General features: G+C 53.0%; 1 protein-coding gene across 1 annotated transcript in view; it reads right to left on the minus strand.

Annotated features, from left to right (window-relative positions):
- Positions 1-2,347: 2,347 nt before the first annotated feature.
- PLEKHS1 (pleckstrin homology domain containing S1) overlaps positions 2,348-26,911 on the minus strand; it is a 45,948-nt gene continuing 21,384 nt past the window's right edge. Inside the window, 10 exon segments of the mRNA XM_075348160.1 lie at positions 2,348-3,154; positions 3,648-3,748; positions 4,415-4,550; positions 12,282-12,383; positions 12,676-12,795; positions 17,644-17,747; positions 17,927-18,043; positions 22,200-22,325; positions 22,522-22,620; positions 24,129-24,197. Of these exon segments, the coding sequence (XP_075204275.1) occupies positions 3,674-3,748; positions 4,415-4,550; positions 12,282-12,383; positions 12,676-12,795; positions 17,644-17,747; positions 17,927-18,043; positions 22,200-22,325; positions 22,522-22,620; positions 24,129-24,197 (948 nt within the window). The 3' untranslated portion in view covers positions 2,348-3,154; positions 3,648-3,673.

The raw sequence follows: 26,911 nt of genomic DNA on the forward strand, positions 1-26,911 counted from the left end.
TATACAGTCACCACTAGAGAGAGCTCACTACATACAGATTTATGCAGCCACCACTAGAGAGAGCTCACTACATACAGATTTATACAGTCACCACTAGAGGAAGCTCACTACATACAGATTTATACAGTCACCACTAGAGGGAGCTCACTACATACAGACTTATTCACCCACCACTAGAGGGAGCTCACTACATACAGATTTATACAGTCAGCACTGGAGGGAGCTCACTACATACAGATTTATACAGCCACCACTAGAGGGAGCTCACTACATACAGATTTATACAGTCACCACTAGAGGGAGCTCACTACATACAGATTTATACACCCACCACTAGAGGGAGCTCACTACATACAGATTTATACAGTCACCACTAGAGGGAGCTCACTACATACAGATTTATACACCCACCACTAGAGGGATCTCACTACATACAGATTTATACAGTCACCACTAGAGGGAGCTCACTACATACAGATTTATACACCCACCACTAGAGGGAGCTCACTACATACAGATTTATACAGTCACCACTAGAGGGAGATCACTACATACAGATTTATACAGTAACCACTGGGGGGAGCTCACTACATACAGATTTATACATCCACCACTAGAGGGAGATCACTACATACAGATTTATACATCCACCACTAGAGGGAGCTCACTACATACAGATTTATACAGCCACCACTAGGGGGAGCTCACTACATACAGATTTATACTACCACCACTAGAGGGCGCTCACTACATACAGATTTATACTACCACCACTAGAGGGAGCTCACTACATACAGATATATACTACCACCACTAGAGGGCCCTCATTCCATACAGATGTATGCAGTCACCACTAGAGGGAGCTCACTACATACAGATTTATACAGCCACCACTAGAGGGGGCTCACTACATACAGATTTATACAGCCACCACTAGAGGGCACTCATTCCATACAGATGTATGCAGTTAGCTCCCTTTTATGCACGCTGGGGTACCGTGGGAACTGACAGTTGTGACATCACCACTCTCAAAGCTGCATATTTGTCCGTGTGTTACGCAGGCCGCAGTGATTGGTCACTTTTTTTTTAATGTGACATTGCACTTCGGTCTCAGGATGTAGCAGAGCCAGGATTCTCATGGGACGTCGCGGCATAGATTATATTGGACCTGCAAGGGTATTGTGGGGGTTAACAAACTGGAGGAAGATGGAAAGGGGGTTAATACAGGATTTTTCTCTGTGCTTTGTTTTTATCTTCTTTAATTACCAATCATGTAACATTACTTTACCAGGGCTTCGTGGCAGTGGTGAATTTTTTTTTTTTAACCAAATCACAGCTGTGATTAACAACTTATATTACCATAATTGCCAACGCACCAGGGCAACCGGGAGGAGCGAAGTAAAGCAACCAGGATTGCCGCATCTAATGGATACGCCCATTCTGGGGTGGTTGCAGGCTGCCATTTTTAAGCTGGCGAGAGCCCAATAACCATGTGCTTCCCCAGCCTCAGAATTCCGGCCCCAGCTGTCTGCTTTATCTTGGCTGGGTCACAAAATTGGGGAGGATCCCACGTTGTTGTCTTTTAATTATTTAAATAATTTTTAAAAACCCGTGTGGGGTCCATTGTATTTTGATACACATCCAAGATAAAGCTGACAGGTGGGGGGCTCCAGCCTCCAGCTGTCCGCTTTATTTGTGCTGGGTATCAATATATGGGGGACCACACGTAATTTTTTCTAAATATTTATTTTTACACTCCACTTTTGGGGACCCAGATAGCTACAGTAAAGCCAGCCAATCATAGAGGCCGGCACATACGGTGGGGGTGCAGTCTGACCAACCAGACGCCAGGCACAAAGGGTGGTGATGCAGTCTGATTGCAACCAATCACAGATGCTGGAACAAGAGGGCTTACGGGGAAAGCAGTGAATATTCATAAGGATTAATGAGCGGACTCCCTCTTGACCCTTCGTCCCCGCTCCCTCTTGACCCTACGTTCCCGCTCCCTCTTGACCCTTCATCCTCGCTCCCTCTTGACCCTTCGTCCCCGCTCCCTCTTGACCCTTCGTCCCCGCTCCCTCTTGACCCGTCGTCCTCGCTCCCTCTTGTCCCTTCGTCCCCCGCTCCCTCTTGTCCCTTCGTCCCCCGCTTCCTCTTGTCCCTTCGTCCCCCGCTCCCTCTTGACCCTTCGGGGCCACTTTTATGACCGTATTTTTCCCATATAATGCGCAGTGCAGAATGTCATCCATTGCTCAGGTTCTGCCCCGTATGGAGCATGTAGAGGGAATGGGACAGCAGCGTCTCGATCGGTGGTTGTTTGGCGCCATCTAGTGGACAGAGGCCACACTGCACTTCACAAAGTTCCTTTATTTACAAAATAATTTACAATAGATAAATAATATACAATGTAACAATTTCCATCCTGGATACAGATGAATGTGCGGCGTCCTCTACATCTGATAATCCAGCGCCCATGAAGCTCTTATTCTGAATTAATGGGATATTCGATTCATGTATCTGCTTGAAGCAGCTTCCCAAACTGCATCTCCCATCATAACCTGACGGCTTCAGTCAGAGGATAATCCCTGATAGTCACTGATCAGGGGACCAATAACTCTCAATATGCGTCATCTGATAATCCAGAATCCATAAGGACCAAGTGCTGGATTAATGCTAGTCATCTATTCGCTTGTTCTCCAATCTATGGCTTTATGGCAGATATAACACACCACTCATCATCTCACCGCCGCAGTCACTATTCTTCATATATTAAATGACTAATTCGGATCAATGGGACCAGATTCCGGATCATCAGATGGCTATAGAAAGCCGTGTACATGTTCTGGATTATCGGATTGCATTGTCTCGTGCCCTGATCATATATATAATACATTGTGGATACATAGTAACACATTATACGCCATACATGAGTATGTACCGGGGCGGACGCGGGCGCCCGGTTCTGGATCTGTGTTCATCGGGTCACTCGTGATCACAGGTAGATTTGGCCATTACAATCGACCTACAGATTCCCGCGCTGAGCGCGGTTCCGAACCCGACAAGCCATGGACTGTACCCCATGGACTGTACGCGTGCACCGGAGTCAGCAGCTTCAGTCCACGGCACCGATTCTTCCAGAGATTCTTGTGATCCCCTAAAAACACAAAAACAATTAATGAATATTGGCGAAATCCCTCATTATACAGCGAGAGCTGCGACATTACAAATATACCGGCTTATTAATGTGCAAAAGTGGCTGAAAGGCTCCTCACTCACTATATTCTGCAGTATTGTGCTTGCTCTGGGGTTGCCATGGCAGCATCAGTAGACACTAACTGTTATGTGTATGGTCATGTAACTTTTAAACACAAATGTGTTGTTGGAGATAGAGGTCATGTGACCGCAGGTCCTGTAGAGGGATGGAGGAACCATGGCAATCCCAGAGCAAGCGGAACAGCATCAATGGAGCAAGGAGACAGCAAGAAAATAGGCTCTGGCCTCACCCCCACTAGTGAGAATGCACAGGCCACGGGGAGTGATAGGACCCCTGGGGTGATGTATGCCCCCCCCCCACAGCTCTATCTTCTGCAGTAAATCCTGCTGCCGCTTTCCTATATAAAGTTCTGTTGTGAGAGGCCGGCTTTCACCTTTCTTCCTGCAGGAGGCGCTGTCATCACGAGCGGTCACAAGTGCAGCCTTCCTGGTGGAAAACGGGGGCCTTCTTGTCCCGGGTCATCACCAGATTCACCTAGAATAGCGGAAAGCGTCAGTGAATGTGACGGGCTCATCTGATAATGGAGTCTGGAGCGATTTGTGCCTCGCAGTTATCAGCCACGAGCCGGCATAAATTAGCATCAAAATAGAAAATATTGACTAAAACGTCAAATCTGTTACAGGAAAAGCCACAAAATGTCCCGATAGGACGAGCGCTCGGAAGGATGAAGGCACCGATGGCGGGGGAGACTCTGAGGTCAGGTGGGTGCAGCATCAATGCAGGGGCTGCGGCCGGCACAGGAGCTGCCGTGTGGTGCAGGGGCTGCGGCCGTCACTGGTGCCGCGCGGTGCAGGGGCTGCGGCCGTCACTGGTGCCGCGCGGTGCAGGGGCTGCGGCTGTCAGTGGTGCTGCGTGGTGCATGGGCTGCGGCTGTCACTGGTGCCGCGTGGTGCAGGGGCTGCGGCTGTCACGGGTGCTGTGCGGTGCAGGGGCTGCAGCTGTTACGGGTGCTGTGCGGTGCAGGGGCTGCGGCTGTCACGGGTGCCGCGTGGTGCAGGGGCTGCGGCTGTCACGGGTGCCGCGTGGTGCAGGGGCTGCGGCTGTCACGGGTGCTGTGCGGTGCAGGGGTTGCGGCTGTCACGGGTGCCGCGAGGTGCAGGGGCTGCGGCTGTCACCGGCACCATTTACTGCAGGACTCACCTCTCTGGAAATGGAGAAACTTAACATCTGGAAGAAGAAGTCCTCGCTGCCCGCCCAGAACTCATTAATGGACTCGATGATGTCTCCATGATGGAACAAGCAGCCGATGTGTGCGGGACCCTTCCACTTCGCCACCCTGCGGAGGAGCAATAAACCAGGTCAGATACTATACATACACGGGTACTGTATAGAAGAAACATGGCGGCTTATAGTACAGGCCTAATCACTGTCTTCAGGTTTCTCCTTCAGACCCATCAGTCCCATCAGTGTATAGCGTTCAGCCCCCTCAGTGTATAGCGTTCAGCCCCCTCAGTGTATAGCGTTCAGCCCCCTCAGTGTATAGCGTTCAGCCCCCTCAGTGTATAGCGTTCAGCCCCCTCAGTGTATAGCGTTCAGCCCCCTCAGTGTATAGCATTCAGCCCCCTCAGTGTATAGCATTCAGCCCCCTCAGTGTATAGCGTTCAGCCCCCTCAGTGTATAGCGTTCAGCCCCCTCAGTGTATAGCATTCAGCCCCCTCAGTGTATAGCGTTCAGCCCCCTCAGTGTATAGCGTTCAGCCCCCTCAGTGTATAGCGTTCAGCCCCCTCAGTGTATAGCGTTCAGCCCCCTCAGTGTATAGCGTTCAGCCCCCTCAGTGTATAGCGTTCAGCCCCCTCAGTGTATAGCGTTCAGCCCCCTCAGTGTATAGCGTTCAGCCCCCTCAGTGTATAGCGTTCAGCCCCCTCAGTGTATAGCGTTCAGCCCCCTCAGTGTATAGCGTTCAGCCTCCTCAGTGTATAGCGTTCAGCCCCCTCAGTGTATAGCGTTCAGCCCCCTCAGTGTATAGCGTTCAGCCCCCTCAGTGTATAGCGTTCAGCCCCCTCAGTGTATAGCGTTCAGCCCCCTCAGTGTATAGCGTTCAGCCCCCTCAGTGTATAGCGTTCAGCCCCCTCAGTGTATAGCGTTCAGCCCCCTCAGTGTATAGCGTTCAGCCCCCTCAGTGTATAGCGTTCAGCCCCCTCAGTGTATAGCGTTCAGCCCCCTCAGTGTATAGCGTTCAGCCCCCTCAGTGTATAGCGTTCAGCCCCCTCAGTGTATAGCGTTCAGCCCCCTCAGTGTATAGCGTTCAGCCCCCTCAGTGTATAGCGTTCAGCCCCCTCAGTGTATAGCGTTCAGCCCCCTCAGTGTATAGCGTTCAGCCCCCTCAGTGTATAGCATTCAGCCCCCTCAGTGTATAGCGTTCAGCCCCCTCAGTGTATAGCGTTCAGCCCCCTCAGTGTATAGCGTTCAGCCCCCTCAGTGTATAGCATTCAGCCCCCTCAGTGTATAGCGTTCAGCCCCCTCAGTGTATAGCGTTCAGCCCCCTCAGTGTATAGCGTTCAGCCCCCTCAGTGTATAGCGTTCAGCCCCCTCAGTGTACAGCGTTCAGCCCCCTCAGTGTACAGCGTTCAGCCCCCTCAGTGTACAGCGTTCAGCCCCCTCAGTGTACAGCGTTCAGCCCCCTCAGTGTACAGCGTTCAGCCCCCTCAGTGTATAGCGTTCAGCCCCCTCAGTGTATAGCATTCAGCCCCCTCAGTGTATAACATTCAGCCCCCTCAGTGTATAGCATTCAGCCCCCTCAGTGTATAGCATTCAGCCCCCTCAGTGTATAGCATTCAGCCCCCTCAGTGTATAGCGTTCAGCCCCCTCAGTGTATAGCGTTCAGCCCCCTCAGTGTATAGCGTTCAGCCCCCTCAGTGTATAGCGTTCAGCCCCCTCAGTGTATAGCGTTCAGCCCCCTCAGTGTATAGCGTTCAGCCCCCTCAGTGTATAGCGTTCAGCCCCCTCAGTGTATAGCGTTCAGCCTCCTCAGTGTATAGCGTTCAGCCCCCTCAGTGTATAGCGTTCAGCCCCCTCAGTGTATAGCGTTCAGCCCCCTCAGTGTATAGCGTTCAGCCCCCTCAGTGTATAGCGTTCAGCCCCCTCAGTGTATAGCGTTCAGCCCCCTCAGTGTATAGCGTTCAGCCCCCTCAGTGTATAGCGTTCAGCCCCCTCAGTGTATAGCGTTCAGCCTCCTCAGTGTATAGCGTTCAGCCCCCTCAGTGTATAGCGTTCAGCCCCCTCAGTGTATAGCGTTCAGCCCCCTCAGTGTATAGCGTTCAGCCCCCTCAGTGTATAGCGTTCAGCCCCCTCAGTGTATAGCATTCAGCCCCCTCAGTGTATAGCATTCAGCCCCCTCAGTGTATAGCATTCAGCCCCCTCAGTGTATAGCATTCAGCCCCCTCAGTGTATAGCGTTCAGCCCCCTCAGTGTATAGCGTTCAGCCCCCTCAGTGTATAGCGTTCAGCCCCCTCAGTGTACAGCGTTCAGCCCCCTCAGTGTACAGCGTTCAGCCCCCTCAGTGTACAGCGTTCAGCCCCCTCAGTGTATAGCGTTCAGCCCCCTCAGTGTATAGCATTCAGCCCCCTCAGTGTATAACATTCAGCCCCCTCAGTGTATAGCATTCAGCCCCCTCAGTCTATAGCCTTCAGCCCCCTCAGTGTATAACATTCAGCCCCCTCAGTGTATAGCATCCAGCCCCCTCAGTGTATAGCATTCAGCCTCCTCAGTGTATAGCATTCAGCCCCCTCAGTGTATAGCATTCAGCCCCCTCAGTGTATAGCGTTCAGCCCCCTCAGTGTATAGCATTCAGCCTCCTCAGTGTATAGCATCCAGCCCCCTCAGTGTATAGCGTTCAGCCCCCTCAGTGTATAGCATTCAGCCTCCTCAGTGTATAGCATTCAGCCCCCTCAGTGTATAGCATTCAGCCCCCTCAGTGTATAGCATTCAGCCCCCTCAGTGTATAGCATTCAGCCTCCTCAGTGTATAGCATTCAGCCCCCTCAGTGTATAGCGTTCAGCCCCCTCAGTGTATAGCGTTCAGCCCCCTCAGTGTATAGCGTTCAGCCCCCTCAGTGTATAGCGTTCAGCCCCCTCAGTGTATAGCGTTCAGCCCCCTCAGTGTATAGCGTTCAGCCCCCTCAGTGTACAGCGTTCAGCCCCCTCAGTGTACAGTGTTCAGCCCCCTCAGTGTATAGCATCCAGCCCCCTCAGTGTATAGCATTCAGCCCCCTCAGTGTATAGCATTCAGCCCCCTCAGTGTATAGCATTCAGCCCCCTCAGTGTATAGCATTCAGCCCCCTCAGTGTATAACATTCAGCCCCCTCAGTGTATAGCATCCAGCCCCCTCAGTGTATAGCATCCAGCCCCCTCAGTGTATAGCATTCAGCCCCCTCAGTGTATAGCATTCAGCCCCCTCAGTGTATAACATTCAGCCCCCTCAGTGTATAACATTCAGCCCCCTCAGTGTATAGCATCCAGCCCCCTCAGTGTATAGCATTCAGCCCCCTCAGTGTATAGCATCCAGCCCCCTCAGTGTATAGCATCCAGCCCCCTCAGTGTATAGCGTTCAGCCCCCTCAGTGTATAGCATTCAGCCCCCTCAGTGTATAACATTCAGCCCCCTCAGTGTATAGCATCCAGCCCCCTCAGTGTATAGCATTCAGCCCCCTCAGTGTATAGCATTCAGCCCCCTCAGTGTATAGCATCCAGCCCCCTCAGTGTATAGCATTCAGCCCCCTCAGTGTACAGCATTCAGCCCCCTCAGTGTATAGCATTCAGCCCCCTCAGTGTATAGCATTCAGCCCCCTCAGTGTATAGCATTCAGCCCCCTCAGTGTATAGCATTCAGCCCCCTCAGTGTATAGCGTTCAGCCCCCTCAGTGTATAGCATTCAGCCCCCTCAGTGTATAGCGTTCAGCCCCCTCAGTGTATAGCGTTCAGCCCCCTCAGTGTATAGCATTCAGCCCCCTCAGTGTATAGCATTCAGCCCCCTCAGTGTATAGCATTCAGCCCCCTCAGTGTATAGCGTTCAGCCCCCTCAGTGTATAGCGTTCAGCCCCCTCAGTGTATAGCGTTCAGCCCCCTCAGTGTACAGCGTTCAGCCCCCTCAGTGTACAGCGTTCAGCCCCCTCAGTGTACAGCGTTCAGCCCCCTCAGTGTATAGCGTTCAGCCCCCTCAGTGTATAGCATTCAGCCCCCTCAGTGTATAGCGTTCAGCCCCCTCAGTGTATAGCGTTCAGCCCCCTCAGTGTATAGCATTCAGCCCCCTCAGTGTATAGCATTCAGCCCCCTCAGTGTATAGCATTCAGCCCCCTCAGTGTATAGCGTTCAGCCCCCTCAGTGTATAGCGTTCAGCCCCCTCAGTGTATAGCGTTCAGCCCCCTCAGTGTACAGCGTTCAGCCCCCTCAGTGTATAGCGTTCAGCCCCCTCAGTGTACAGCGTTCAGCCCCCTCAGTGTATAGCGTTCAGCCCCCTCAGTGTATAGCATTCAGCCCCCTCAGTGTATAGCATTCAGCCCCCTCAGTGTATAGCATTCAGCCTCCTCAGTGTATAGCGTTCAGCCCCCTCAGTGTATAGCGTTCAGCCCCCTCAGTGTATAGCATTCAGCCCCCTCAGTGTATAGCGTTCAGCCCCCTCAGTGTATAGCATTCAGCCCCCTCAGTGTATAGCATTCAGCCCCCTCAGTGTATAACATTCAGCCCCCTCAGTGTATAGCATTCAGCCCCCTCAGTGTATAGCATTCAGCCTCCTCAGTGTATAGCATTCAGCCCCCTCAGTGTATAGCATTCAGCCCCCTCAGTGTATAGCATTCAGCCCCCTCAGTGTATAACATTCAGCCCCCTCAGTGTATAGCATTCAGCCCCCTCAGTGTATAGCATTCAGCCTCCTCAGTGTATAGCATTCAGCCCCCTCAGTGTATAGCATTCAGCCCCCTCAGTGTATAGCGTTCAGCCCCCTCAGTGTATAGCGTTCAGCCCCCTCAGTGTATAGCGTTCAGCCCCCTCAGTGTATAGCGTTCAGCCCCCTCAGTGTATAGCATTCAGCCCCCTCAGTGTATAGCATTCAGCCCCCTCAGTGTATACCATTCAGCCCCCTCAGTGTATAGCATTCAGCCCCCTCAGTGTATAGCATTCAGCCCCCTCAGTGTATAGCGTTCAGCCCCCTCAGTGTATAGCGTTTAGCCCCCTCAGTGTATAGCATTCAGCCCCCTCAGTGTATAGCATTCAGCCCCCTCAGTGTATAGCATTCAGCCCCCTCAGTGTATAACATTCAGCCCCCTCAGTGTATAACATTCAGCCCCCTCAGTGTATAGCATCCAGCCCCCTCAGTGTATAGCATCCAGCCCCCTCAGTGTATAGCATTCAGCCCCCTCAGTGTATAGCATTCAGCCCCCTCAGTGTATAACATTCAGCCCCCTCAGTGTATAGCATCCAGCCCCCTCAGTGTATAGCATTCAGCCCCCTCAGTGTATAGCATTCAGCCCCCTCAGTGTATAGCATCCAGCCCCCTCAGTGTATAGCATTCAGCCCCCTCAGTGTATAACATTCAGCCCCCTCAGTGTATAGCATCCAGCCCCCTCAGTGTATAGCATCCAGCCCCCTCAGTGTATAGCATTCAGCCCCCTCAGTGTATAGCATTCAGCCCCCTCAGTGTATAGCATTCAGCCCCCTCAGTGTATAACATTCAGCCCCCTCAGTGTATAGCATTCAGCCCCCTCAGTGTATAGCATTCAGCCCCCTCAGTGTATAACATTCAGCCCCCTCAGTGTATAGCATCCAGCCCCCTCAGTGTATAGCATTCAGCCCCCTCAGTGTATAGCATTCAGCCCCCTCAGTGTATAGCATTCAGCCCCCTCAGTGTATAACATTCAGCCCCCTCAGTGTATAGCATTCAGCCCCCTCAGTGTATAGCATTCAGCCCCCTCAGTGTATAGCATCCAGCCCCCTCAGTGTATAGCGTTCAGCCCCCTCAGTGTATAGCATTCAGCCTCCTCAGTGTATAGCATTCAGCCCCCTCAGTGTATAGCATTCAGCCCCCTCAGTGTATAGCGTTCAGCCCCCTCAGTGTATAGCGTTCAGCCCCCTCAGTGTATAGCGTTCAGCCCCCTCAGTGTATAGCGTTCAGCCCCCTCAGTGTATAGCGTTCAGCCCCCTCAGTGTACAGCGTTCAGCCCCCTCAGTGTACAGTGTTCAGCCCCCTCAGTGTATAGCATTCAGCCCCCTCAGTGTATAGCATTCAGCCCCCTCAGTGTATAGCATTCAGCCCCCTCAGTGTATAGCATCCAGCCCCCTCAGTGTATAGCATTCAGCCCCCTCAGTGTATAGCACTCAGCCCCCTCAGTGTATAGCACTCAGCCCCCTCAGTGTATAGCATTCAGCCCCCTCAGTGTATAGCATTCAGCCCCCTCAGTGTACAGCATTCAGCCCCCTCAGTGTATAGCATTCAGCCCCCTCAGTGTATAGCATTCAGCCCCCTCAGTGTATAGCATTCAGCCCCCTCAGTGTATAGCATTCAGCCTCCTCAGTGTATAGCGTTCAGCCCCCTCAGTGTATAGCATCCAGCCCCCTCAGTGTATAGCATTCAGCCCCCTCAGTGTATAGCGTTCAGCCCCCTCAGTGTATAGCGTTCAGCCCCCTCAGTGTATAGCGTTCAGCCCCCTCAGTGTATAGCATTCAGCTCCCTCAGTGTATAGCGTTCAGCCCCCTCAGTGTATAGCGTTCAGCCCCCTCAGTGTATAGCGTTCAGCCCCCTCAGTGTATAGCGTTCAGCCCCCTCAGTGTATAGCGTTCAGCCCCCTCAGTGTATAGCATTCAGCCCCCTCAGTGTATAGCATTCAGCCCCCTCAGTGTATAGCATTCAGCCCCCTCAGTGTATAGCGTTCAGCCCCCTCAGTGTATACCATTCAGCCCCCTCAGTGTATAGCATTCAGCCCCCTCAGTGTATAGCATTCAGCCCCCTCAGTGTATAGCATCCAGCCCCCTCAGTGTATACCATTCAGCCCCCTCAGTGTATAGCATTCAGCCCCCTCAGTGTATAGCATTCAGCCCCCTCAGTGTATAGCATCCAGCCCCCTCAGTGTATAGCATTCAGCCCCCTCAGTGTATAGCATTCAGCCCCCTCAGTGTATAGCATCCAGCCCCCTCAGTGTATAGCATTCAGCCCCCTCAGTGTATAGCGTTCAGCCCCCTCAGTGTATAGCGTTCAGCCCCCTCAGTGTATAGCGTTCAGCCCCCTCAGTGTATAGCATTCAGCCCCCTCAGTGTATAGCATTCAGCCCCCTCAGTGTATAGCATTCAGCCCCCTCAGTGTATAGCATTCAGCCCCCTCAGTGTATAGCATTCAGCCCCCTCAGTGTATAGCATCCAGCCCCCTCAGTGTATAGCATTCAGCCCCCTCAGTGTATAGCGTTCAGCCCCCTCACAGTATAACATCTAGCCCCCTCAAGTGCATAACATACGTCCCCGTGGCAACCAGTGCACAATGTCTGGCCCGTGGTCCCCTGTGTATAACATTTCGCCCCTGTGTATAATATCCGGCCCAGTGGCCCCCGGTGTATAGCCTCCGGCCCCGTGGCCCCCTTGTGCATAACATATGGCCCCCTGTGTATAACTTATGGCAACCTGTGTATAACCTCTACCCCCCTGTACCCCCAGGTGTATAACCTCCGGCCTCCAGTGTATAACCTCCAGCCCCCAATGTACAATCTGTGGCCCCCAATGTATAACCTCCAGCCCCCAATGTACAATCTGTGGCCCCCAATGTATAACCTCCGGCCCCCAATGTATAATCTGTGGCCCCCAATGTACAATCTGTGGCCCCCAATGTATAACCTCCGGCCCCCAATGTATAACCTCCGGCCCCCGATGTACAATCTGTGGCCCCCGATGTACAATCTGTGGCCCCCGATGTACAATCTGTGGCCCCCGATGTACAATCTGTGGCCCCCGATGTACAATCTGTGGCCCCTGATGTAGACTTGGGCCCCGGATATTCCTGTATTTGGATCCACGTATACCCGCGGACCCTCACCTCAGTTTCTCCCCGATCTCCTCCAGGCCCAGGTATTTCTGCAGATGTTCTGTCGGCAGCGAGACTCTTAACGTCTCCAGATCTCCGTCACTGTGCGACTCGCTGAGAAAATAAAGCAGAAAGAAGACGACATTAACACAGCGATGATCGGAGACTGGGCCGAGATTATTCCCCTCCGACCCGGACACTTTCTTCCTGCACATTGGGAAAAAACACCACTGCAATGTAGTGGCTTTACAGCAGCAGCCTGACCCTGAGCAGACGGGCACAGTGCTGGCACTGCAGACGCTACGCCCCTCTGGATTGTCCTCTAGTCCTGCGGCTCCGGAGCCCCCCACTCCCCACAGCTGTGTCCCCGGTAGCAGAATGTCGTCGGCTGCAGTCAGACACTTACTACATCATTTTCAGTATCTGAGCTTTCTTCAGTCGGCTTTTCTGGGCGTCCGTATACCTGGTTATCGGGGTGATATTGAAGTTCCTCGGCGGCTTCTGTGGTGAATTAATGACCTTCGCACTGCAAAGAAAACACTGTCATCAGTGGGACATAGAAACCTGCAGCCTCACCAGAGAGACCGGCGGCCACCTCACCAGAGACTGGCGGCCACCTCACCAGAGAGACCGGCGGCCACCTCACCAGAGAGACCGGCGGCCACCTCACCAGAGACCGGCGGCGACCTCACCAGAGAGACCGGCGGCCACCTCACCAGAGAGACCGGCGGCGACCTCACCAGAGACCGGCGGCGACCTCACCAGAGAGACCGGCGGCGACCTCACCAGAGAGACCGGCGGCGACCTCACCAGAATTCCGGCTGTGACCTCACTGAGAACGCCTCAATCCATCACCAGAGATCAGCGGTGACATCACTGAGAACACCTCCTATCCATCACCAGAGATCAGCGGTGACATCACTGAGAACACCGCCTATCCATCACCAGAGATCAGCGGTGACATCACTGAGAACACCTCCTATCCATCACCAGAGATCAGCGGTGACATCACTGAGAACACCTCCTATCCATCACCAGAGATCAGCAGTGACATCACTGAGAACACCTCCTATCCATCACCAGAGATCAGAAGTGACATCACTGAGAACACCACCTATCCATCACCAGAGATCAGCAGTGACATCACTGAGAACACCTCCTATCCATCACCAGAGATCAGCAGTGACATCACTGAGAACACCTCCTATCCATCACCAGAGATCAGCGATGACATCACTGAGAACACCTCCTATCCATCACCAGAGATCAGCGGTGACATCACTGAGAACACCTCCTATCCATCACCAGAGATCAGCGGTGACATCACTGAGAACACCTCCTATCCATCACCAGAGATCAGCAGTGACATCACTGAGAACACCTATCCATCACCAGAGATCAGCGGTGACATCAGTGAGAACACCGCCTATCCATCACCAGAGATCAGCGGTGACATCACTGAGAACACCTCCTATCCATCACCAGAGATCAGCAGTGACATCACTGAGAACGCCTCCTATCCATCACCAGAGATCAGCGGTGACATCACTGAGAACACCTCCTATCCATCACCAGAGATCAGCAGTGACATCACTGAGAACGCCTCCTATCCATCACCAGAGATCAGCGGTGACATCACTGAGAACGCCTCCTATCCATCACCAGAGATCAGCGGTGACATCACTGAGAACACCTCCTATCCATCACCAGAGATCAGCAGTGACATCACTGAGAACACCTCCTATCCATCACCAGAGATCAGCAGTGACATCACTGAGAACACCACCTATCCATCACCAGAGATCAGCAGTGACATCACTGAGAACACCTCCTATCCATCACCAGAGATCAGCGATGACATCACTGAGAACACCTCCTATCCATCACCAGAGATCAGCGGTGACATCACTGAGAACACCTCCTATCCATCACCAGAGATCAGCGGTGACATCACTGAGAACACCTCCTATCCATCACCAGAGATCAGCAGTGACATCACTGAGAACACCTATCCATCACCAGAGATCAGCGGTGACATCAGTGAGAACACCGCCTATCCATCACCAGAGATCAGCGGTGACATCACTGAGAACACCTCCTATCCATCACCAGAGATCAGCAGTGACATCACTGAGAACGCCTCCTATCCATCACCAGAGATCAGCGGTGACATCACTGAGAACACCTCCTATCCATCACCAGAGATCAGCAGTGACATCACTGAGAACACCTCCTATCCATCACCAGAGATCAGCGGTGACATCACTGAGAACACCTCCTATCCATCACCAGAGATCAGCAGTGACATCACTGAGAACACCACCTATCCATCACCAGAGATCAGCAGTGACATCACTGAGAACACCGCCTATCCATCACCAGAGATCAGCAGTGACATCACTGAGAACACCGCCTATCCATCACCAGAGATCAGCAGTGACATCACTGAGAACACCTCCTATCCATCACCAGAGATCAGCGGTGACATCACTGAGAACACCGCCTATCCATCACCAGAGATCAGCAGTGACATCACTGAGAACACCACCTATCCATCACCAGAGATCAGAGGTGACATCACTGAGAACACCGCCTATCCATCACCAGAGATCAGCAGTGACATCACTGAGAACACCTCCTATCCATCACCAGAGATCAGCGGTGACATCACTGAGAACACCGCCTACCCATCACCAGAGATCAGCAGTGACATCACTGAGAACACCGCCTATCCATCACCAGAGATCAGCAGTGACATCACTGAGAACACCTCCTATCCATCACCAGAGATCAGCAGTGACATCACTGAGAACGCCTCCTATCCATCACCAGAGATCAGCGGTGACATCACTGAGAACACCTCCTATCCATCACCAGAGATCAGCGGTGACATCACTGAGAACATCTTCTATCCATCACCAGAGATCAGCGGTGACATCACTGAGAACATCTCCTATCCATCACCAGAGATCAGCAGTGACATCACTGAGAACACCTCCTATCCATCACCAGAGATCAGCGGTGACATCACTGAGAACACCGCCTATCCATCACCAGAGATCAGCAGTGACATCACTGAGAACACCTCCTATCCATCACCAGAGATCAGCGGTGACATCACTGAGAACACCTCCTATCCATCACCAGAGATCAGCGGTGACATCACTGAGAACACCGCCTATCCATCACCAGAGATCAGCAGTGACATCACTGAGAACACCGCCTATCCATCACCAGAGATCAGCAGTGACATCACTGAGAACACCACCTATCCATCACCAGAGATCAGCGGTGACATCACTGAGAACATCTTCTATCCATCACCAGAGATCAGCGGTGACATCACTGAGAACATCTTCTATCCATCACCAGAGATCAGCGGTGACATCACTGAGAACACCTCCTATCCATCACCAGAGATCAGCAGTGACATCACTGAGAACACCTCCTATCCATCACCAGAGATCAGCGGTGACATCACTGAGAACACCTCCTATCCATCACCAGAGATCAGCAGTGACATCACTGAGAACACCTCCTATCCATCACCAGAGATCAGCGGTGACATCAGTGAGAACACCACCTATCCATCACCAGAGATCAGCAGTGACATCACTGAGAACACCTCCTATCCATCACCAGAGATCAGCGGTGACATCACTGAGAACACCTCCTATCCATCACCAGAGATCAGCAGTGACATCACTGAGAACACCTCCTATCCATCACCAGAGATCAGCAGTGACATCACTGAGAACACCGCCTATCCATCACCAGAGATCAGCGGTGACATCACTGACAACACCGCCTATCCATCACCAGAGATCAGCGGTGACATCACTGAGAACACCTCCTATCCATTACCAGAGATCAGCGGTGACATCACTGAGAACACCTCCTATCCATCACCAGAGATCAGCGGTGACATCACTGAGAACATCTTCTATCCATCACCAGAGATCAGCGGTGACATCACTGAGAACATCTTCTATCCATCACCAGAGATCAGCGGTGACATCACTGAGAACATCTTCTATCCATCACCAGAGATCAGCAGTGACATCACTGAGAACACCTCCTATCCATCACCAGTGATCAGCGGTGACATCACTGAGAACACCTCCTATCCATCACCAGAGATCAGCAGTGACATCACTGAGAACACCGCCTATCCATCACCAGAGATCAGCGGTGACATCACTGAGAACACCACCTATCCATCACCAGAGATCAGCGGTGACATCACTGAGAACACCGCCTATCCATCACCAGAGATCAGCAGTGACATCACTGAGAACACCGCCTATCCATCACCAGAGATCAGCGGTGACATCACTGAGAACACCACCTATCCATCACCAGAGATCAGCGGTGACATCACTGAGAACACCTCCTATCCATCACCAGAGATCAGCGGTGACATCACTGAGAACATCTTCTATCCATCACCAGAGATCAGCGGTGACATCACTGAGAACACCTCCTATCCATCACCAGAGATCAGCGGTGACATCACTGAGAACACCGCCTATCCATCACCAGAGATCAGCAGTGATATCACTGAGAACATCTTCTATTCATCACCAGAGATCAGCGGTGACATCACTGAGAACACCTCCTATCCATCACCAGAGATCAGCAGTGACATCACTGAGAACACCTCCTATCCATCACCAGAGATCAGCAGTGACATCACTGAGAACACCTCCTATCCATCACCAGAGATCAGCGGTGACATCACTGAGAACACCGCCTATCCATCACCAGAGATCAGCGGTGACATCACTGAGAACATCTCCTATCCATCACCAGAGATCAGCAGTGACATCACTGAGAACACCTCCTATCCATCACCAGAGATCAGCGGTGACATCACTGAGAACACCACCTATCCATCACCAGAGATCAGCGGTGACATCACTGAGAACACCTCCTATCCATCACCAGAGATCAGCAGTGACATCACTGAGAACACCTCCTATCCATCACCAGAGATCAGCGGTGACATCACTGAGAACACCGCCTATCCATCACCAGAGATCAGCAGTGACATCACTGAGAACACCGCCTATCCATCACCAGAGATCAGCGGTGACATCACTGAGAACACCGCCTATCCATCACCAGAGATCAGCAGTGACATCACTGAGAACACCGCCTATCCATCACCAGAGATCAGCAGTGACATCACTGAGAACACCGCCTATCCATCACCAGAGATCAGCAGTGACATCACTGAGAACACCTCCTATCCATCACCAGAGATCAGCGGTGACATCACTGAGAACACCTCCTATCCATCACCAGAGATCAGCAGTGACATCACTGAGAACGCTGCTTATCTATTTAGTGTTATTATGACACCCGGTCTTACATGGATAGCATATCCTCGTACACGTCGTCCCCGCTGCTGCTGTCGTCGTCTGATTCACTCGTTTCCTCTTGTTCGACTGCGGAGTCCTGAGATCTGGATTTATTCTATAGAGAAGGAAAAGACATGAGAGCGGCAGCCTGCACTCTGCGCCATGTCACCTCCGATCCTCTGGAGGAGCTCCACGTCTCTGTGACCCCCAATCAGTACTTTTCAGCAGATTTATGGGAACACCCCGGGAAGCTTTGCCTATGAGGGGCTCAGGGTGATGTCTGGACGTATTTACCAGCGGTCGGGGGACGTCGTACACAGGATTTTCGTAGCACTCAGCCTCACGTTCTGATTCGCTGTCGTAAGCACGATCCGTCATATCGTCACTCGACCTGTTCTCATCTGGATTAGGCTGTAAATAGAATATAGAAAAATGAAACAGAAGCTCTGCCCAATATCCCCCCATCCAACCCGAGGTCATTGTATCTGACACAAAGCTCCAAACCCTCTGAGCAAACATGTATGATACAACCATGGCAGAAACTACAGATCACTGTATCCACACTGACTATATATATATATATATATATATATATAAGTATGAGCTCCCCCTAGTGGTGGCTGCAGACAGGATCTTATCATGTACCTCTGTATACAGGGAGCTCCCCCTAGTGGTGACTGCAGACAGGATCTTATCATGTATCTCTGTATACAGGGAGCTCCCCCTAGTGGTGGCTGCAGACAGGATCTCATCATGTATCTCTGTATACAGGGAGCTCCCCCTAGTGGTGGCTGTAGACAGGATCTTGTCATGTGTCTCTGTATACAGGGAGCTCCCCCTAGTGGTGGCTGCAGACAGGATCTCATCATGTATCTCTGTATACAGGGAGCTCCCCCTAGTGGTGACTGCAAACAGGATCTTATCATGTATCTCTGTATACAGGGAACTCCCCCTAGTGGTGGCTGCAGACAGGATCTTATGTATCTCTGTATGCAGGGAGCTCCCCCTAGTGGGTGGCTGCAGACAGGATCTTATCATGTATCTCTGTATACAGGGAGCTCCCCCTAGTGGAGGCTGCAGACAGGATCTTATCATGTATATCTGTATACAGGGAGCTCCCCCTAGTGGTGGCTGCAGATAGGATCTTATCATGTACCTCTGTATACAGGGAGCTCCCCCTAGTGGTGGCTGCAGACAGGATCTTATCATGTATCTCTGTATACAGGGAGCTCCCCCTAGTGGTGGCTGCAGACAGGATCTTATCATGTATATCTGTATACAGGGAGCTCCCCCTAGTGGTGACTGCAGACAGGATCTTATGTATCTCTGTATACAGGAAGCTCCCCCTAGTGGTGGCTGCAGACAGGATCTTATGTATGTCTGTATACAGGGAGCTCCCCCTAGTGGTGGCTGCAGACAGAATCTTATCATGTATTTCTGTATACAGGGAGCTCCCCCTAGTGGTGGCTGCAGACAGGATCTTATCATGTATCTGTGTATACAGGGAGCTCCCCCTAGTGGTGGCTGCAGACAGAATCTTATCATGTATCTCTGTATACAGGGAGCTCCCTCTAGTGGTGGCTGCAGACAGGATCTTATCATGTATCTCTGTATACAGGGAGCTCCCCCTAGTGGTGACTGCAGACAGGATCTTATCATGTACCTCTGTATACAGGGAGCTCCCCCTAGTGGTGGCTGCAGACAGAATCTTATCATGTATCTCTGTATACAGGGAGCTCCCCCTAGTGGTGACTGCAGACAGGATCTTATCATGTATCTCTGTATACAGGGAGCTCCCCCTAGTGGTGGCTGCAGACAGGATCTTATCATGTGTCTCTGTATACAGGGAGCTCCCCCTAGTGGTGGCTGCAGACAGGATCTTATCATGTATCTCTGTATACAGGGTGCTCCTCCTAGTGGTGACTGCAGACAGGATCTTATCATGTATCTCTGTATACAGGGAGCTCCCCCTAGTGGTGGCTGCAGACAGGATCTTATCATGTATTTCTGTATACAGGGAGCTCCCCCTAGTGGCGGCTGCAGACAGGATCTTATCATGTATCTCTGTATACAGGGAGCTCCCCCTAGTGGTGACTGCAGGCAGGATCTTATGTATCTCTGTATACAGGGAGCTCCCCCTAGTGGTGACTGCAGACAGGATCTTATCATGTATCTCTGTATACAGGGAGCTCCCCCTAGTGGTGGCTGCAGACAGGATATTATCATGTATCTCTGTATACAGGAAGCTCCCCCTAGTGGTGGCTGCAGACAGGATCTTATCATGTATCTCTGTATACAGGGAGCTCCCCCTAGTGGTGGCTGCAGACAGGATCTTATCATGTATCTCTGTATACAGGGTGCTCCTCCTAGTGGTGACTGCAGACAGGATCTTATCATGTATCTCTGTATACAGGGAGCTCCCCCTAGTGGTGGCTGCAGACAGGATCTTATCATGTATTTCTGTATACAGGGAGCTCCCCCTAGTGGTGGCTGCAGACAGGATCTTATCATGTATCTCTGTATACAGGGAGCTCCCCCTAGTGGTGACTGCAGACAGGATCTTATCATGTATCTCTGTATACAGGGAGCTCCCCCTAGTGGTGGCTGCAGACAGGATCTTATCATGTATCTCTGTATACAGGGAGCTCCCCCTAGTGGTGGCTGCAGACAGGATCTTATCATGTATCTCTGTATACAGGGAGCTCCCCCTAGTGGTGGCTGCAGACAGGATCCTATCATGTATCTCTGTATACAGGGAGCTCCCCCTAGTGGTGGCTGCAGACAGGATCTTATCCTGTATCTCTGTATACAGGGAGCTCCCCCTAGTGGTGGCTGCAGACAGGATCTTATCATGTATCTGTATACAGGGAGCTCCCCCTAGTGGTGACTGCAGGCAGGATCTTATGTATCTCTGTATACAGGGAGCTCCCCCTAGTGGTGACTGCAGACAGGATCTTATCATGTATCTCTGCATACAGGGAGCTCCCCCTAGTGGTGGCTGCAGACAGGATCTTATCATGTATCTCTGTATACAGGGAGCTCCCCCTAGTGGTGGCTGCAGACAGGATCTTATCATGTACCTCTGTATACAGGGAGCTCCCCCTAGTGGTGACTGCAGACAGAATCTTATCATGTATTTCTGTATACAGGGAGCTCCCCCTAGTGGTGGCTGCAGACAGGGTCTTATCATGTATCTCTGTATACAGGGAGCTCCCCCTAGTGGTGGCTGCAGACAGGATCTTATCATGTATCTCTGTATACAGGGAGCTCCCCCTAGTGGTGGCTGCAGACAGGATATTATCATGTATCTCTGTATACAGGGAGCTCCCCCTAGTGGTGGCTGCAGACAGGATCTTATCATGTATCTCTGTATACAGGGAGCTCCCCCTAGTGGTGACTGCAGACAGGATCTTATCATGTATCTGTGTATACAGGGAGCTCCCCCTAGTGGTGGCTGCAGACAGGATCTTATCATGTATCTCTGTATACAGGGAGCTCCCCCCTAGTGGTGGCTGCAGACAGGACCTTATCATGTATCTCTGTATACAGGGAGCTCCCCCTAGTGGTGGCTGCAGACAGGATCTTATCATGTATCTCTGTATACAGGGAGCTCCCCCTAGTGGTGACTGCAGACAGGATCTTATCATGTATCTGTGTATACAGGGAGCTCCCCCTAGTGGTGACTGCAGACAGGATATTATCATGTATCTCTGTATACAGGGAGCTCCCCCTAGTGGTGGCTGCAGACAGGACCTTATCATGTATCTCTGTATACAGGGAGCTCCCCCTAGTGGTGGCTGCAGACAGGATCTTATCATGTATCTCTGTATACAGGGAGCTCCCCCTAGTGGTGGCCGCAGACAGGATCTTATCATGTATCTCTGTATACAGGAAGCTCCCCCTAGTGGTGGCTGCAGACAGGATCTTATCATGTATCTCTGTATACAGGGAGCTCCCCCTAGTGGTGGCTGCAGACAGGACCTTATCATGTATCTCTGTATACAGGGAGCTCCCCCTAGTGGTGGCTGCAGACAGGATCTTATCATGTATCTCTGTATACAGGGAGCTCCCCCTAGTGGTGGCTGCAGACAGGATCTTATCATGTATCTCTGTATACAGGGAGCTCCTCCTAGTGGTGACTGCAGACAGAATCTTATCATGTATCTCTGTATACAGGGAGCTCCCCCTGGTGGTGGCTGCAGACAGGATCTTATCATGTATCTCTGTATACAGGGAGCTCCCCCTGGTGGTGGCTGCAGACAGGATATTATCATGTATTTCTGTATACAGGGAGCTCCCCCTAGTGGTGACTGCAGACAGGATATTATCATGTATCTCTGTATACAGGGAGCTCCCCCTAGTGGTGGCTGCAGACAGGATCTTATCATGTATCTCTGTATACAGGGAGCTCCCCCTAGTGGTGGCTGCAGACAGGATATTATCATGTATCTCTGTATACAGGAAGCTCCCCCTGGTGGTGGCTATATTAAGCTGTTGGCCTATGCAGCAGATGGAGCTCAGTCACAGAATTTTAATCTTGGGGGATTTATTCTGGGGGTCGTGTTACCTGTGCGGGGGCTGAATCTGCTGAATCTGAGTGTCTTCTTTCTTCTTCGGGTTGATCGGTGCTGTCTGTTGGAATTTGGCAGAAATTTGGCAATGTTTTGCTTTGCTGACACTTTAACGCTGTGACCTAGATAAATGCAGGGCAGAATTAGTGCTGCGTTACAGGAGTTGAATGATTTGTCGGACGTTTTAGTCTACGTCAGCCATTGTTTATTCCATTAGAAGCTCAGGCTGCTGTTCTGTCTTTCCCCCATGCTTTACACTGCAGCGGAGGGTGTTCAGAGGGACGTGGTGTAAGCTGGTGTTCGGTGCTTCGGTCTTACCTCTTCTCTAGTAATGGAGGGTCCTGCGCACTCGCTGAGGGTCTTCATGTTTCTTTGCACGGTGTTGGGATCTGTTTGGGATCTCTGCCTCTTTGATTCCTGCATAAAAAGATCACAGATTTTATAACTGGTGGATTCATCCCAGTGACCATGTTACCCCGGTGTCCTTACTGGGAGGGCGACAGGGGCGAGCAATTCTGAGCTTCTACCGTCCCATCAGCCGGGACCGTCAGCCTCGATGAATAAAGTGCGGTTATTTAATAAGCACAGTATAGGGGTATTAGGTAACCCCTGTATGGCGGCATTATTTGTCTGCGGTATTGTGACGGTGTTGTTTTTTTTTGCTGATACTTTTATACAATGTAGCGATATTAATAACACACTGTATGGTGGCAGTATTTGGCCTCAGCATTTGGCAGTGGTTTTTGCTCATGGTAGGGCGGTATTATTTGTGCAATACTTTCTGCATTAGTTGTGTAGTATGGGGCATTATTATTTTTGCGCTGTATGTTGGTATTGTTTGGGTACTTCTTGTATATCGGGTGCTCATGGGTTTCTTGGATGTGTCAGTGGTGGATCTGTAATCTGGAGCTGGTTTTGTGGCTGCAGCGCCCCCCGCAGGTGATGTCAGCTGATTTTTCGGCTGCAGCGCCCCCCGCAGGTGATGTTTGTAGCTGGCTTTGTGGTGCAGCGCCCCCCGCAGGTGATGTCAGGTAGCTGGTTTTGTGGCTGCAGCGCACCCCGCTGGTGATGTTTGTAGCTTGCTTTGTGGCTGCAGCGCACCTCGCTGGTGATATCGGGTAGTTGGTTTAGTGGCTGCAGCGCACCCCGCTGGTGATGTTTGTAGCTTGCTTTGTGGCTGCAGCGCACCTCGCTGGTGATATCGGGTAGTTGGTTTAGTGGCTGCAGCGCACCCCGCTGGTGATGTTTGTAGCTTGCTTTGTGGCTGCAGCGCACCTCGCTGGTGATGTCGGGTAGCTGGTTTAGTGGTTGCAGCGCACCCCGCTGGTGATGTCTGGTAGCTGGTTTAGTGGCTACAGCGCACCCCACTGATGATGTTGGGTAGTTGGTTTTGTGGCTGCAGCGCCCCCCGCTGGTGATGTCGGGTAGCTGGTTTTGTGGCTGCAGCGCCCCCCGCTGGTGATGTTTGTAGCTTGCTTTGTGGCTGCAGCGCCCCCTGCTGGTGATGTCGGGTAGCTGGTTTTGTGGCTGCAGCGCCCCCCGCTGGTGATGTCGGGTAGCTGGTTTTGTGGCTGCAGCGCCCCCCGCTGGTGATGTCAGGTAGTTGGTTTAGTGGCTGCAGCGCCCCCCGCTGGTGATGTCGGGTAGTTGCTTTAGTGGCTGCAGCGCCCCCCGCTGGTGATGTCGGGTAGTTGGTTTAGTGGCTGCAGCGCCCCCCGCTGGTGATGTCGGGTAGCTGGTTTAGTGGCTGCAGCGCACCCCGCTGATGATGTCGGGTAGTTGGTTTAGTGGCTGCAGCGCCCCCCGCTGGTTATGTCGGGTAGTTGGTTTAGTGGCTGCAGTGCCCCCCGCTGGTGATGTCGGGTAGCTGGTTTTGTGGCTGCAGCGCCCCCCGCTGGTGATGTCGGGTATGTGCAGTCTCTTACCGCGTCGGTCTCCACTCCGCCGTGCAGACGATCTGTAGGATACGAGTTCGGTCTCATCGTGTCTTTCCGCTGCAGGAAATGAGGCAGTAAACGTGTGTAAGTGGCGGCTCGGGCTTCAGTGATCGCGTCTCCGGAGGATTCCCCCCCTCCCCCGCAGATCCCTCACTGATGATTATTGCTCATATGCAATAAGTAATGAAGCCGCCTGCACACCGTTCTGTGTATACAGCTCTGCTGCGGACATATGGATGTCTATGGTAACCGTCCCGGTGTGGTCAGAGCCACGTGCAGCTTCTGAAGAAGAGGAAGTAACAGTACAGGGAGGACTGACATTTGTAGTCTGTTACCATGGAGACAGATAGGTCTGCAGAGGAGCTGTGCACACCAAACTAAAGTTACTTTAATTGTATTTATTTGCACCCGAGCAATGAGCGATCGCTGCCTGTCCCCCCCCGATGTGACCCCGCAGATCTGCACCCGATGCACCGGAGCAATGAGCGATCGCTGCCTGTCCCCCCGATGTGACCCCGCAGATCTGCACCCGATGCACCGGAGCAATGAACGATCGCTGCCTGTCCCCCCCGATGTGACCCCGCAGATCTGCACCCGATGCACCGGAGCAATGAGCGATCGCTGCCTGTCCCCCCCGATGTGACCCCGCAGATCTGCACCCGATGCACCCGAGCAATGAACGATCGCTGCCTGTCCCCCCCCGATGTGACCCCACAGATCTGCACCCGATGCACCGGAGCAATGAGCGATCGCTGCCTGTCCCCCCCGATGTGACCCCGCAGATCTGCACCCGATGCACCGGAGCAATGAGCGATCGCTGCCTGTCCCCCCCGATGTGACCCCGCAGATCTGCACCCGATGCACCGGAGCAATGAGCGATCGCTGCCTGTCCCCCCCGATGTGACCCCGCAGATCTGCACCCGATGCACCGGAGCAATGAGCGATCGCTGCCTGTCCCCCCCGATGTGACCCCGCAGATCTGCACCCGATGCACCGGAGCAATGAACGATCGCTGCCTGTCCCCCCCGATGTGACCCCGCAGATCTGCACCCGATGCACCCGAGCAATGAGCGATCGCTGCCTGTGACCCCGCAGATCTGCACCCGATGCACCCGAACAATGAGCGATCGCTGCCTGTCCCCCCCGATGTGACCCCGCAGATCTGCACCCGAGCAATGAACGATCGCTGCCTGTCCCCCCCGATGTGACCCCGCAGATCTGCACCCGATGCACCCGAGCAATGAGCGATCGCTGCCTGTCCCCCCCGATGTGACCCCGCAGATCTGCACCCGATGCACCGGAGCAATGAACGATCGCTGCCTGTCCCCCCCGATGTGACCCCGCAGATCTGCACCCGATGCACCCGAGCAATGAGCGATCGCTGCCTGTCCCCCCCGATGTGACCCCGCAGATCTGCACCCGATGCACCAGAGCAATGAATGATCGCTGCCTGTCCCCCCCGATGTGACCCCACAGATCTGCACCCGATGCACCCGAGCAATGAACGATCGCTGCCTGTCCCCCCCGATGTGACCCCGCAGATCTGCACCCGATGCACCCGAGCAATGAACGATCGCTGCCTGTCCCCCCCGATGTGACCCCGCAGATCTGCACCCGATGCACCCGAGCAATGAGCGATCGCTGCCTGTCCCCCCCGATGTGACCCCGCAGATCTGCACCCGATGCACCGGAGCAATGAACGATCGCTGCCTGTCCCCCCCGATGTGACCCCGCAGATCTGCACCCGAGCAATGAGCGATCGCTGCCTGTCCCCCCCAATGTGACCCCGCAGATCTGCACCCGAGCAATGAGCGATCGCTGCCTGTCCCCCCCGATGTGACCCCGCAGATCTGCACCCGAGCAATGAATGATCGCTGCCTGTCCCCCCCGATGTGACCCCGCAGATCTGCACCCGATGCACCAGAGCAATGAAGGATCGCTGCCTGTCCCCCTCGATGTGACCCCGCAGATCTGCACCCGATGCACTCGAGCAATGAGCGATCGCTGCCTGTCCCCCCCGATGTGACCCCGCAGATCTGCACCCGATGCACCCAAGCAATGAATGATCGCTGCCTGTCCCCCCCCGATGTGACCCCGCAGATCTGCACCCGAGCAATGAGCGATCGCTGCCTGTCCCCCCCGATGTGACCCCGCAGATCTGCACCCGATGCACCAGAGCAATGAACGATCGCTGCCTGTTCCCCCCAATGTGACCCCGCAGATCTGCACCCGATGCACCAGAGCAATGAACGATCGCTGCCTGTCCCCCCCGATGTGACCCCGCAGATCTGCACCCGAGCAATGAGCGATCGCTGCCTGTCCCCCCCCCGATGTGACCCCGCAGATCTGCACCCGATGCACCAGAGCAATGAATGATCGCTGCCTGTCCCCCCCGATGTGACCCCGCAGATCTGCACCCGAGCAATGAGCGATCGCTGCCTGTCCCCCCCCCCCCCGATGTGACCCCGCAGATCTGCACCCGATGCACCAGAGCAATGAATGATCGCTGCCTGTCCCCCCCCGATGTGACCCCGCAGATCTGCACCCGATGCACCAGAGCAATGAACGATCGCTGCCTGTCCCCCCCGATGTGACCCCGCAGATCTGCACCCGATGCACCGGGGTCCTAGAGAAGATGGAGAAACCCAGCATCGTGCTCAGAGTCTGCGGCCTCTCATCTATCCACTGAGATAAGAGCGGAGCGGCCTCCATAGGCATCAGGATGCATTGTGTCCTGTCATCAGCCCCCGAGCCAAACATTACCCTCCCCC

Source organism: Anomaloglossus baeobatrachus, chromosome 5, assembly GCF_048569485.1.
Source record: "Anomaloglossus baeobatrachus isolate aAnoBae1 chromosome 5, aAnoBae1.hap1, whole genome shotgun sequence".
Lineage (NCBI taxonomy): Eukaryota > Metazoa > Chordata > Amphibia > Anura > Aromobatidae > Anomaloglossus > Anomaloglossus baeobatrachus.